The sequence below is a fragment of the Sinohyriopsis cumingii genome, chromosome 2, assembly GCF_028554795.1.
Source record: "Sinohyriopsis cumingii isolate HCF-2022 chromosome 2, ASM2855479v2, whole genome shotgun sequence".
NCBI classification, from domain to species: domain Eukaryota; kingdom Metazoa; phylum Mollusca; class Bivalvia; order Unionida; family Unionidae; genus Sinohyriopsis; species Sinohyriopsis cumingii.
The window spans coordinates 41,390,918-41,406,536 of record NC_142962.1 but is presented as its reverse complement, the minus strand read 5'-3'; the positions used below and the strand labels follow the sequence as shown (position 1 = coordinate 41,406,536).

The 15,619-nt window shown below is 34.0% G+C and overlaps 1 protein-coding gene across 6 annotated transcripts in view; it reads right to left on the bottom strand.

Moving 5' to 3' along the window:
* LOC149804709 (regulator of G protein signaling 7-like) overlaps nucleotides 1–15,619 on the bottom strand; it is a 294,195-nt gene that overhangs the window by 123,157 nt on the left and 155,419 nt on the right. For all 6 annotated transcript variants that reach the window (XM_089943319.1, XM_089943310.1, XM_089943302.1 and 3 more), the window contains one exon: nucleotides 6,034–6,115. In XM_089943319.1, the coding sequence (XP_089799445.1) occupies nucleotides 6,034–6,115 (82 nt within the window). The remainder of the gene's footprint in view (nucleotides 1–6,033; nucleotides 6,116–15,619) is intronic.

Sequence of the window (15,619 nt, the reverse complement as noted above, 5' to 3'; positions counted from 1 at the left end):
TGCAAACTAAATCCCAATTAATCCTAGAATTTCAAACACAAGTCCTAATGATAAAAGTTCTGAAGAAACTTTAGTGTTATCCTAAAATAAATCCAATTCTGTAAGTGTTGATGTTCCTGTTGTGGCCTGTGTCATAGTGATGTGCCAACAGTCATTTGTTGAATCACAATAATACAATCCAAGAATATATCCTTATTTTAAATTTCACAATAAATCCCAGTCTCTATTTCCAAGAATGTTCTTTATGGGTATGTTGTATTTTCAGAGAGGAATCACTTGAATTGATTAAATACACAACTATAGTACAATTGATTTTGCTCAGATGTTACAGCACAAATAAATAACTTTTCTAGAAAAATAAGATTATATAGTCCTCTACTTGACCTCAGGTCACAATTAGCATTTTCGAAAACAAATATTACCTAATGGAAAATTTCATTCTGGAAGGTTCTAAATGTTTACAAGTAAAATCTTTGTTATAATTAGAAGGTCTATTACTAATATTACAATAAAGAGCATGGAAAACACAATGTTCTTTACTCAGTCAAAAATAACGATCCTAATAGTTAATACATGCTCATACAGAAGATATTAGCTATGTATTAGTTTTTTACAAAATTAAAAATAAATCTATGATTGAGATCAGGTATAAAATGAAGTTGATTTTGGACAAGATCAAGACCAAAATACAGTTATTCATAACAAATAATGAAATGTAAAATTAAAACAATTAACAAACATAATGAATTAAATATAAAACAGCTCCCTTCATAAGAAAAAGAAAGATTTATTAAATAAAGCTTTCTTTTAATTGGTCAAGTGTACATGTTACTACAAAGATTTTCACAAGAGGAAATCTTATAAATGACAAAGTATACATGAAACAATACAATATATCTATATATGTGAAATTGCATTGGCTATTAGATTGTCTTTCCCTTTATGTGCCTTGTGTCAATATTGTATTCCTGCAACATCAAGCTCCACCTTAATGATCTTGATTTTAGTTTTTCATCTTGTCAATAGTAAGGCAGTTGTGATCACTAAATACAATAACTGGAGAAGAAGCAGAATTATTATACACTTCAAAGTGTTGCAAAGTCAATATCAAAGCCAAACATTCCTTCTTGATTGTGAAACAATTTCTCTGGTCCTTGTTTAATTTCTTAGAAAAATATACACTGGATACTCTATACTGTTTTTGCATACATACCAAATCACCAAAGATGTATAAGCTAAATTATAACTATTATAAGTGGCAAAAAAGTGTACTTTGGGCATAAAAAGTGTAATAATAATGAGGACTTTGTATAGTGCCTAATCTTTAGAAGCTCTAAGCGCTTTACAACATTAGACAACACCTATAAGATAAAAAAACATATAATGATATGATTACAAAAACAAACACCATGAAATTAGAAAACATAAAAAAAACATGCTGAGAATATTTAAGGTAGGAAACATTATTAGGTCTTTAAGTTTGTTCTTGCAGTCAAAATAAGTGAGTTTTGAGAGCACTCTTGAATGGGATCACTGTGTCTTTGTGTCTAAGTTTAGTGGGCAATTCATTCCATGTTACTCGGCCCTGGTATATAATCTATATATTACATGCCAGAATTACAGCCTGAATGAAAAGAGATACATTTTTACTACTAACCAGGTTTTGCAGCTGCTCAAAATTCTTATCACAAAAGGCAAAATCTATATGGATATAGAACTAGAATACAAACAAAAAATATACTGAAAAACTGTTTATATTCAGCACTCACCTCCACTACCGGTAGTGTACAGGTGAATGATTGTGAACTGTAATTCTGCTATGATCACGTTAAGGTGTACAGGTTGCTGTATTACATTACTCTCATATTCTTCTTTTAAAGTTTGTAAAGCTGTGTTGATTTGTCTTTTTTTTCTGATCTGACATGTTTTGAAGTTTAAAAAGATCCATCTGCTCTAATATTTGCTTTAAAAGTATAGACTTGTTAACTAACTACCCAGCTTATCAATAAATTAATCTGTTAGGCAAAGTTCACATTGGAAGAAACCTGTCTCTTTTCTTGGAAATGGGTCATATACAGTTTCTATAAATAGCAAATAAGGAAAGTACTTTTGCTATTCTTACACAGCATTTGCCTTTTTAAGAATATTTTCAAATTTATATAAGTGGAATTAAAGAGATGATAATAAAAATGACAAAAACGTTTTTCATTGCTTTATTTTTTTAATGTATCAAAAAAAGCATAATCCATATACAGACTAGCATAACATGTAATTTTGTGAAAAAAAGCATAATGATTATGCCAAAAGCATACTGGTTGGCATATATGGTTTGTCTTCTTGAATCAATGCTGCACCTATCCCAATATCACTTGCATCAACAGATATGTTAATTGATTGAAATTTGGAGTTGAAAGAATTGGTGCACTCATAAGTAAGGTCTTTAACTGATCAAATTCCTCCTGACATTCTTCAGACCAATGAAACTTGGTTTCTCTACTTAACAAATTTGTCTCGGGTTCAGCAATTATGGAAAAATTTCTGAGGATTCCAGTCATACCATACAAATCGCATCAGTTACTTTATAATGATAGGCACAGAGAATTCTGAGATAGCCTTGACCTTAGCATCCATAGGTTTAACCTGTCCATGTTCCACAATATATCCTAGAAATGTAACACAAGCATGGCAAAACTCACTTTTGGAGAAATTAATAGTCAATTTAACATCAATCAGTCTGTCAAATAATTTCCGAATTATCCCTAAGCAACCTTTCCAGGTATCATTGTCATTGATGACATCATCGATGTAAGCCTCACAGTTAGGCTGACCAGATGTAATCATATTCATTAAATGTTGAAAAGTACAAGGCAAACCTCTCATCCTAAATGGCATCACCTTATATTGATTAAGTCCATCTGGAGTTATGAATGCCAAAATTTCCATTGCCCTTTCCCTCCATAAATTTGGCCAGAATCCTTATAAAAATTCAAATTTGTTGACATATTTTGCACTTCCAATTTTATCAATGCAGTCATCAATTTTTGGCAGTGGAAATTAATCTGTTTGGTCATACAGTTCACCTTTCTATATTTTGTGCACATGCAGAAAGTTTATCTGGTTTTGTTACAAGACTACAAGGTGAACTCCAGTGACTTTTACTCTGTTCTATGAAATCATTCTCCAGCAAATAATGAGATTTTATTTTTCAAACATTCCTGTTTGAGAGGGTTCATCCTGTACAGATGCTGTTTCACAGGTGTGGAATCTACAATTTCAATGATATGTTATATACGATTTGTTTGTGCAAGACCATATAAACATGTGCTCATATACAAGTAATAGCTGTTTTATTTCATTCTTTTCTTGTTGATGCAGATGTGAAAGTTTCTGGTCCAGATTATTCATAATTTCTAAATTCCAAATACGGGCTACACCAAAGTCTCTATGGTCTGGCTGCATTCCATTGCTTAAATCCACACTGTGTGGGACAGGTATAATTAAACTGACTGCATGATTAACCTGGCTATTTCGATCAACATACTTCTTAAACATACTTGTATAGCAAAGTTGTTTTTGTTTTGGCCTCCAAGGAGTATAAATGATATAATTTAAATTGCTGATTTTCTTTCTACGTTTGTAATGCATTACTGTGACTGTGACCTCTTACTAATAAGAGCATTTGGAATATATCTGTCATGATACTATTACTTATTTTTCAATTTGTAGCCATCAGAAATAATGTGCCATTTCTTCTTGCTACAGGTGCACATAGGACAAGACAAGGATTTCTAATCAATCTTATCACCAACTTGATTTCTAGAAGGTGAACCAGATTGAGATTTGAAAGTGCTCATAACAGGCTGAATAGTTTTTTACCAGAAGACTGCTCAGTGGAAAACTTACTGACAGAAGAAACTTTATGAGCTAAAGAATACTCATCACCTATATGAGCAGCATTTTCTAAAGTTTCAACTATGTGCTCATCAAGGTAAGTCTTAGCATCACTAGGGATGCAATTCTTGAACTCTTCAACTAATATGAGTTGTCTGAGATTTTCACAATCCTGAGCAACTTTCTTGGCTATGCACCATCTAACAAATAACTGCTCTTTTTCTCTTGCGAATTCTACAGGGATATGACCAGTTTCTTTTTATAGTTCCTGAACTTTTGTCAATAAGCCTAAGGTATCAACTCACCCTTTAAGATACATTCCTTAACCAGACCATAATCAACATCTTGCTGTAATAACAGTGTCTTTTGGTCATTTTAAATTTTCAACAAAATTTTCAAAATGAGAGAAACATTCATCTACTTTTTCTTTTGATGGGGACACTAACCTAATATTTTTAGTAACTTCAAAACCTGAACTTGTGTGTAAAAAGTTGGACTGTGCTTTTCACTTTCCAGCCCTCAATCCTTTAATCTAAATTGAAATTCCCCTTCTTCCTTTTCTATTTTTCTCTGTAGTTCTCTCTCTTCTTTTTCAGACTGCATCTTTATTTGCAATAGTCTACCTTTTCTTTCTCTTTCCTTCCTCTTTCTGCAACTGCAATTGAATTTGTCTCTCTTTCCTCTTTCACCAATTGCATCTGTTTTGCTTGAAACTCAAGCTTTGTGAACTCTATTTCATTACTGTAATTTAATTTCAATTCCATAACATGTACAGAGCCAGATGGAGACTCACTAATCAAGTCCAAAACCCTCTTATCCAAAATATTCTTTTCTACCAAATATTGGACCAAAATGTTTTTTGTTGTTCTTGCTTTGTTAAAGAACCCTTTCACGCAGAGAAAGCATATTTTCTGGCAAGCTGGAGCAATTCATCTTTTTCAAGGAGTCTAACTGTTCCTGGGTAGAATTTGAAGTAAAATTCTCTATTTGAGATGACATTGTAAAAGCTTGTTGGTTTCACACAAAGAAATTCTAAAACATGAAATAATATCAGGGATTTGAAAAGTTCAAAATCAAGGGGAATTTAAATTTGAAAAACAAAGTAATCTGAAATAATTTAGATAAATATGTATGCCGGATGAGCCCTCAATTTTATATTATGACTCTATGGCCTTAAAATAAGTAATAGAAAAGATAGAAGGAACAAGCTTTCTTAAGTTCAACAAATAATATATTTCCCAAGAATACAAAGCGAAAATTGTAAAGAGAACTTATGGTATTATGAAATCGAAATAATCTGAGAATTTCAAACATAAGTGCTAATGATTAAAGTTCTGAAATAACTTTTTAGTTGTATTCTAAAATAAATCCAACAAAGTAAGTTTTGATGTGCCTATGTTGGCCTGTGATGTGCCAACAGTCTTTTGTTGAATCACAATAATACAATCCAAGAATATATCCTTGTTTGAAATTTCACTATAAATCCAAGTCTCTATTTCCAAAAATGTTATTTTTTTGCAGTTTGTATTTTCTGAGAAGAAACACTTGAATTTAATAATTTTGATAAATAAATTCCAGCCCAAACAAAATACTGGACACAAAAATAATACTGCTCAGATCTTAAAGCATGAATAAATATTTTCTAGAAAAACAAGATTGCATAGTCCTCTACTTGACTTCAGGTTACAATTAATGTTGTTTAAAAAAACAAAACTATTACTTTATGGAAAATTGCATAATGGAAGGTTCCAAATGTTTACAAGATTATATATTTGTTATAATTAGAAGGTCTATTACTAAAATTATTATAAAGAACATGGTAAACACAATATCACTGATGCAGGCAAAGATAATAATCCTAATATTTAACCCATATTTAAAGAGAAAATATTAGCTATGCATTAGTTGTTTACAGAATAAAATGAATGATTCAGGTCAGGCATAAAATGAACATGATTTTGGATAAGGTCAGGTCCAAAATACAATTATCCATAGCATACAGTGAAATAGAAAAGAAAAAAACTAAACTAACAAAAATGAAAAAATTAACTAACAAACAATGCAAATTAAAAATACTTAACACAGTATTTAAAAGCAGTGTAATCTGTTTATAGTAATAAATTTATGACAATAAATACTTACAACAGGTCTATGTACATCCCAAAATGCCCTCTCTTGACTGTCTAATACCTTCCTTTCCAATTTATCTCTCTTTTTATCCACCCTGTTAATAAAAGAAAACAAAATCATGCTGAAGTTTTAGGTTTACCTTTCTCACTCAAAGGAAAAAAACTTTTAAACTTTTAAATTTAAATAACATTGGTATAATCTGCCCTTATAACTTAATATTGTAGTCAAGAATGAAAGTGAAAACTGTGAAGAGGAAATGCTTGTAATAAAACTGTTTTCCACTATACATAACATGTCAGCAAAGCATGAATCTGATATCCAACTGTCAGTAATGAATTTCTATTCCTTTTTCATTTTTGTCTTTCTGGTCAGGCTGGTCAAATGTTGGTGCTTCTCCCAGGATGAAAGCTCATTTGGATATGCTCAACACATTGTGAATAAATGCAAAGGACTGTTTCAAGATGGAAGAATGCTTGGACTTCAAGATAAAAGGAATCAACAAGTGCTGTCATAAGACTGCATAACTTGCTTGTACACCTGTGCCAATAAACATAATCTCCGATAAAGATCAAGCTGTTCCATTAATAAGGAAATAACCTTTTTACGAGACTTTTTTCATACTAATGGTTTATCATCATAAAACCTTGCCAACAGAATAGCGTGCCAAATGGAATATAATCAGTTAGGCATTTAGTTTTGGAATAATAGAAGCAGGTGAATTATGTATTGTACACAAAACTGTGATTTACTTTATTGCTATTCACCATAATCAATGAACAGGCATATGAATGTACCTGTTAAATCAATGGTGCACAACACATTGATTTTAAACAAGTCTTGAAAAAAAATCAATGGTGCAAAACATGGATGACAGTGACCTACTATTTGGAAAGATGGTGTCTAACATACCACAAAGTATGCACAAAAAAGTACAAAAAGGTACATAACCCAAATGGCAAAACTACTTGAGAAACATTCATCAGTGAAGTGTAGGCATCAGAGAGCTACTTTTTAATATGATTTAATACTCAATATAATGGATCCATAGACAAAAAGTCACATGACAGTGCACTGTGTATGACAATGACCATATGCCAAAGGTAAAGAAATCATTGAATGAAGGCCATGAACACCTACTTTTGGCATGACATTTTAATTCTCTCCAAGATTGATCCACACACTAAACTAAAAAACTTTATAAATTAAAGTACCTGCAAAATTCATGCAAAGGAATGCATAACAAAACCAAGGTATGATGGAGGGAAGAACAGACGGATGTACAGATAGATAAGCTGATAGATAAGCTGATGAGGTTAAAACTAAATGCATCTTTCATATTTAGTGTGGATTATACAAAAAGTGGTTTGTCTCCTGAAAGCAATCACAAAGCAGGCCTTACAGTACCAAAAGCCATTTCAAACCTTTGACCTGATTGAGCACACATAAAATAAAGGCTTTAAAGTCATACTTTTAACTATAAATTGTAAAAATTAATGTGATTCCAAAGTGGACCTGTCATTGCTCACCTGCCTCCAAGACATAGCAGTGACCATTTTATTAAGCAGGTTTATGCAATTATGTAAGAATACTATCTCCCAAATTTTATATCCGGTTGATTTGACCTATTTTACTATATTCCGATACAAAATTATTTCTAAAGATCTTGATGACATAAACCCAAAATGTCTCATTAATATCTACTTATCTCACTAATTACAGAATCTAAGACAATTATGTTGCTGTTGTTGTTATGGGGTTTAATGCCATTTTCAGCACATGACAGGCTATACATGGCCGCCAGTACATTTGGTGCAGGAAGAACATAGAGAAAACCCCAGGAGGAACCACCAACCCACTGAAAGTTACTGGCAAGCTTTTTCAAATATCCATGTCAGCCAAACGCGACACTTGAACCCATGTTGGCAGTGGTGAGATGTCAGTGGTCTGTACAGATGAGCACCTATATCCACTTGGCCACCTGGGGCCCCTCTATGACAATCATAATTAGAAGTTTATATTTACCTAAGTGGAACAAATCCAGACTGGAATTTGGTCTCCATACTGGTAACTTATTCAATCAGATAAAAGATTACCTCATTAATATGCATAGATCTTGCTCCTAATCACCTTCAGAGAGGTAACAAACTCAGAAAGTCAAATGTGAGATCACCTTACAAATATGCATGGGTCTCACTCATTATTATAATTGTCCATGATTTAATTATATAAGCCCATATTTCAAGTTTGATCAAAATCAGATTTAAAAAAAATATATCTTCTATTGAGGTAAGAAACTCAGTCAGATGGAAGATTACCTCATTAATATAAGTGCATCTTGCTCATTCCAAGTCTAATCAAAGTTGATTTATAAATATAGCCTCCATGGTGATCACAAACTTTAACAATCAGATGCGTGATCATTTTTATAGTACATGTGGATCTCACTCATTATTAAAATCATGGGGGCCCAGAGTGGCTGTGTGGTCTAAAGCGCTCACCATTCCGGATCACTGCCATCTCACCTCTGTCTGCGTGGGTTCGAGTCCAAGGCTCAGCTAGCATGGGTACGTGGGAAAGCCTGCCAGTAGCTTCTCGTGGGTTAGTGGTTCTTCCCTGGGTTTTCCAGGGTTCTTCCTCCACCAGTTATACTGGCTGCCATGTATAGCCTATCTTGTGCTGAAAAATGGCGTTAAACCCTAGAACAAGAACAATTAAAATCATGTGATATTGATGATATAAGCATGCATTCCAGGTCTGATCAAAATCAGATCAGAAATATGGTATCCAGAATGGCAAAACGGTCAGTCAGATACAAGATTACCTCATTAGTATGCATGTGTGTGTCGATCTCAATCATTATCAAATGTCAAGTTTAATTTTAAAAATTGGCTTTCAGGTTGGTACATACTGGTGCATCATACAGAATTTTTGCAGGTTCTTCCTCCACCTGTCATTTACAGCTGAATATCTGCTGCAAAATGGCATTAAACCAAAACAACACTAGCAAGATTACTGAATTTATCCAAGATCTTACTGATATAAGCAAAAATATTTCCATTTTATCAAAATTGGCATTTGCTGACAGGACGATGATGAACACCACACATTCAATACTGGGACAGGTGAGCTAAAAATTGTATTATAAACTATACAAAATATGCTCAAGAATCCATGTAAATTCACAAAAGTAAAATGAAATGAACATAGACTTATAGCCACTTAAACCACTAAACTCAAACTTTAACCTGTTGTCTATAACAACAAACCTTACATGCAAATTTGAATATCAAACTTTTTCCCATAATCCTCCCCCCTCAGTAAAATAGTGTTAATTTTTTTACTACCAATGGCATTTAGCATGAATGCTAAGACAATACTTTTGTGGCATGTTCAAATATGTTTGTAAGTACCACTAAATGTCATGTAGTATCTGTGCAAACAAATGGTTATATCAGTGAATTTCTCAAAATTTTCTGTCTTTTCCAATCATTTTAGCACAATAAAAGACATAGATAAAAGAATAAAGTGCTAAACAAAAACAAATACACAGATGGATCAATTGACAAGATAGATCTTTATTAATTTTTTTTTCCTGTTTCTTTACATAATGCCATAATCTTTGACTTCAAAAAATGTCAACATTACCTTAAGTTTCAGCTGTCAATTTTTTATGAGAGCTCTGAGAAATCTGATTAGGTTTTGTGGTTATTTTCTAAATAAATCTCCTTGGTTTATTTTGTCACTGTTCTATACAAAGGATGAAAATTATGAGAGCATATGTAATAGCTAGAAATTTTTTGACAAAATAATTAAACATATGAGAAAAATATATATTAACCACACTGTTGGGATACAATATCCTACTGTAACATAAGGTGTCATTCTAAAAAACACAAGTTTTTGTTTGTACTCCCAAAACCCCTGACACAGCTGTGTTTCGAAAAACATGATTTTCAGTAATTTTCTGGAAAAAAACAAACAACCCTCCTCATGCCCTGCTCAAAAAACCTACCACCTTAATATATGCCTGTAACATGGAACATGTATAAACAGTAAACAGTCCTGCTTAGAGCTCATGTAAAACTATCCTAGATGTCACAGAGGCAATTAAAAGGCAAAAAGGTCAGGTATAAACAACCACCATTTAACCTATTACTTAACTGGCTGACTACACCTAGAGTGATATGCTAAGATCTTTGAAGAATGCTGTGGGTGAACCATTGTGTTAATTTGCATATGTAAGGTTCAAAAGTGGAACAACCCAATTGAATTTAAGTGACAGGTAAATCAAAGAGACGCGTGCTTTAGAATACAAGTTATTTTGTCTCATTTTCTTGAATGAGAATGTTTAAGTCATCTGTATTAACACATTAACCCCTGGAGTTTTTTGTCGTTTCCGCCTGAAATTCGAGTAGGAAACACATTTTGAAAGCTATTTTTGAATACATCCTAAAACATCAACTTCCATGTGATTTTCCAATAACCTAATGCCTAGTTATGTTAGAAACATCGTTTTTCATTGGCTATTTGGCTCGCGCATGAGCAGAAGGGTAAAAGTTGGAGTTTTTTGGGTTTTTTTGTTTTGTTGTTTGCTTAATGGACACTTTTTTTCGTATTGAGACCACTCTTTATTCCAAATGCCCATCTTATCCTACTTTTTACAAAGGTTCATCTGTCTGCCTTAAAGCGGAGACCAAATAGTATAAAATCCTGACACAAAATCGTATTCCGATCATGGGCAAATTTTGGGTGGAAAAAAATCAGATCCAAAAATGTTTTTTGTAGTGCAACTAGAACTTCCAGATTATTTGGTATTATTGTACTGCTACATCTGTCTACCTTTCTATAATACCACCCACTTTAGTGTATCATGCATGACCATGACACTACCAAGCTCTGCAGTAGGTTACTACCTCCTGCCAGGTTAACTCATCACTAGGGGTTAATGTGTTAAAGGTTGTCTACCACACATGCTGTTTTATAGTTGGAATTTACCACTTTTGAAAATTTCAGAATTTTTAAACAATTTAAATAAAACACCACAACATGGTAGTTTTATATGTTCTATCAACACATCAGAGAAGCAAGCCAAAACCAGCCTACTGGGGACCAGAAATGTTCCACCAGTACAACATCCAGGGTGAAAATGCATGGCAGATCCATTGTTCATGAACATTTTGATGTGTGTACCCAACAAGCTGTTTATTGATTCCCTTATTACTGGAATATGGGGAGTTAAAGTCCAAATACTGGATGTCTTTTGAGGTGTTCAAAGTAATAAAGGAATAAAAGGTGGTCATGGTATCTTATGGTTACATGGTCAATGTATGAGATGCACAAGATCTTGCGGTAGCATCTCATTTTGAAGGTTTGAATCCTTCTTTGTAGATCTGATGTAAGCATCGATGTTTCACAAACATATAGAAAGATGGATATGACAATTGAGCACATCAGCCTGATTTTGGACCAAAAGCAATATTGGCATCTTTCCATATTGGTCTCAACCTTGTTACTGCTGCTGTTGTCTGGGCAATCCTGCAAAGCAGTTCTGGTTTGGAGCCCTCAGCTGTGATAACTGATCCCAAGTACTCGAAGCTTGTGACTCTTTCCAGCTTCTGTCCAGCTTCTGTCCACTGACCTTTATTTCAGCACTGCTACCACTGGTGTTGTTTGTCATCAGTTTGTTTTTTTTTTGAGCTAATCTCCATACTGTATGCTGTGGAGGTTGTATCAATGAGCTCAACCAAGTTAACCAGCCAGTTCTTTTTCCTCTCCTGCTAAACCATCAATATCATCTGCAAAGTGAAGGTTGGTGATTGTTCTTCCTCTGATGCTTACAGTGCCCTTGTGGTCATGCAAGGCATCCTCCATGATCCTTTCCAGGAAAATGTTGAAGAGTGTAGGCTACAGTATACATCCCTGTCTAACTCCAACTGTCATTCAAAACCAATCTCCTCTGCTGCCATTGATGAGGACAGCACTGGTGGATTTGTCATAGAGGTGCTCAACAACCTGCATCAGGCTAAAGCTGATGCTGTACGTCCTCACAGTTGCCCATGAGGCCACATGCAATACCCTATCATAGGTAGTTTTGAAATCTATAAAGACATGGTATAGATTCTGCTGATGCTGAAGGTATTTCTTGCCAAGGAGTCTGAGATTGAAGATTTGTTCTGTGGTACTCCTTCCTGATCAGAAGCCTGCCTGCTCTTCAGCAATAATTTTCTCTGATTGAGGCTTTAGTCTGTTGAGAATTATGTTCAGCATGACTTTGCTCAGGTGACTGATCAGACTGATGGTTTTGTAGTTTTGGCATAGCTGTAGGTTTCCTTTCTTGGGGAGCACAATGACCAAGGATCGAGTCCATGTGGTGGGCCATTCTCCTGTTTGCCATATCTTGTTGCAGATTGTTGTCAGGACTGTGACTGTATCTTCTCCTCCTGCTTGAATGAACTGTGCTGGTATGTTGTCAACGCCAGCTGACTTTCCTTTCTTTAGTGACCTAACTGCAATTTCTACTTCTTCACGAAGAATGGGGTTATCATCAATTTCTTCTGCCTGAGGGCAATTTAGTACTGCTGGATCTCCTTAGGTCTTATCATTGTACAATTCTGAGCAGTATTCTGTCCATCGCTTGAGGATCTCTTGATCTTCTGTGAGGCATTTTCCTGATTTGTCTTGGATGGTGGTCAGTTTTCCCTTGTTTATGGGCTGTGAGATCTTTCACCAGTTGATATGCCATTTTGCTATCATTTCTACTGACTGTCTTCGATTTTGCAGCGTTGTCTTTCTATCCGGGATTATTCTGCCTTTTTCATGCTTTTCCTGATCATGTTGTTTATCTCTCTGTATTTTCTAGCTCCTTCATGATCTCTTTTTCCCTTTTTCAGTTTTCTTCTTTTGTTACATAGCTTAAGGACATCTGTTGTGACTCAAGTTTTCTTTGCTTGATGATATTGGCCAATGATCTCACTAGCTGTGCCAAATTATTTATCCACTGGAAATACAAAGTTCTGATTATTAAAAAAAAACATTCTTGGAAACTGAGACTTGAATTTTCAAAAAAGAATATATTCTTGGATTGTGTTGTTATCCGACAAACAACTGTTGGTACTACATGGGCCGCCACAGGCACATCAAGACTTCCAGCATTGAATTTAATTTGGATTTCTGCTAAAGTTTATTTAGAACTTTAATTATTAGGAATTGTGTCTGCAATTTTAGCATTATTTGGGATTTAATTTGCTATACTGAAGTTTTTTATTATTATACATTTGTACTTTACATTCTAGAGAAAAATTGTTGCTTGTCATTCTTTTCTATTACTTATTTTAAGACCACGGAGTCATAATACAGTGATGATGGGATAAGATGTAACAGTGACATTTATCACTTTTATGAAGTTGACTTGGAGTACCTGGATGATCTTCACTAACTTCCCAATGACTGACTACCCAATAGTGCCAGAAACAATGACTATGCAAGTCACAGATCTCTCTAAATCACTGACAGGTTGGGTTGCCCCTATATAGAATGCACCAAACTGGTTCTAAATTGTAATACCATGCTTAATCACATTGTATGTGTATGTGGATCTCACTGTAATAAAACTGAACATGTATCTACATACAGTTGCCATGAATGAGTTTGAGAATTACTTTTTCAAACTTGCAAACAATACCATATTTAGCAAGACGATGGAAAACTGACTAAAACAGATTAGCGTTGACCCTGTCCAAGACAGAGAGCAAAACAAGTTTCAAAGGCTCATTGCAGACCTGGTATTTCAGTCAAGCACATTGTTTGACAACATGCTCATAGGCATCCACAGCCAGAAATCAGAGCTAAAGCTGGAAATGCCAATCTATGCTGGAACATCCATGCTGGAATTGTCTAAGCTGCTCATTTACAAGTTTTACCATGACAAACCATTGTGCCATGACTGTCTCAAGACACCAACTGATCTCTTAATCATATCATCACTGACGATGTGTATGTACATATGGCATATTTGTACATGAATTTTATACAAGTGATTATCCAAAAGACCATCCACTGTTAAGTTATCCATAAGAAAGCTGTTGGTAACTTCAAGCATCCTAAACTCCACTCGATTGTGATTGGACCAGAGTGGTAAGATATCAAAAAAGGTTATAATGCAAGCATCACTGATCTTTTAATTTTGTAAAGGATGTCAGGTTACAAAAAGACCATTTTGGACTACACTACTGTGAAACATCATCATACTCCTGGTTATTGGCACATAAACACGTTTGAGACTACAGACATATCTATATATTCAATATTGGAACATATTTTGAATACCAGTGGAATTCAGTTGGAACTTTATACATCTGGACTTGTAACAAAACTTTTAGGACTATTTGGGATTTAATTCAACATAATATTAGGTTCATTTTAAATTTTCACTTTGTATTCTAGAGAAATAAATTATTTCTTGAATTGTATAAAATTTGTTGGTTATCACTCTTTCTGTTAATCAGTTCAAAACCATAGAATCATTTAAAAAAATTTGGGACTTATCAAAGGGATATAATTTTTTCAAACTATTTCAGAATTTTCTAAGTAACATGTATTATTTCACATATTTGAGAAATCAACAGTGAAACTAACAAGACTGCACAATGTTATTTAAAAATCCTACCCAGTAAAGGTTAGAGTCATTGAAAAAGGATGAATTATTGCAGCATGCCAGACAATATATACTTTCTGTGGCAAAGGCTTCTTTAACAAAGAAAGAAATAAATATTTTGGTCCAATATTTGGTGGAAAAGAATTTCTTGGATAAATGTGATTTGGGTTTGATTACTGGTAGTCTCTACTTGACTCTGCCATGAAAGAAACAGAACTGAAATTAAAACACAAGACGGAAACAGAGCTGAGATAAACTATGGCTTCAGAAAGAGAAAGAAGGGAGAAAAATGTAACTGGAGAACAAAGAGAGAGACAAATGCAGCTACCAAAAAAATGAAACAGAACTGCAGTTGCAGAGAGAAGAGAGAGAGAGAGACAGCAGCAATTGTTGAAAGAGGAAAGAGACAGAAAAAGATAGGCTACAAAAATGTTGAGAGAAAAAGGTGAGAGGAAAATCCAGATGCAAAGACAAAAAGAAAAGGAAGAAAGGGAATTTCAAGATTAAAAGAATTAGAACTGGCAAATGGACACACACCCCCCTTTACACACATGTTCAGTTTTTGATGTTAACAGAAATACTATGTTACGGTAGTACTCCTTGTTAAGAAAAAGTATGGTAAATAAATATTTTCCTCATTCTGGCAAAAATTATGAACAATTGAAATAGCTAAGGGAACAATGTGTACTTATGATCAAAGCTAGTGAAGTCTACACTTTACTGTAAGTATAAAAAAGTGATGATATTGATGTGGTTAAGGAAAGTATCTTGAAGAGCACTGAGTTGGTACCTTGGGCATATTGACAAAGGTTTTGGAATTGTACAAAAATGAACTGGACAGACCCATGTTGAATTTGCAAGAGAAAAAAGAACAATTATTTGATAGGTGGTGCTCAGCCAATAAGATTGGTCAAGACTACAATAACCTCAGACAACTCAAACTAA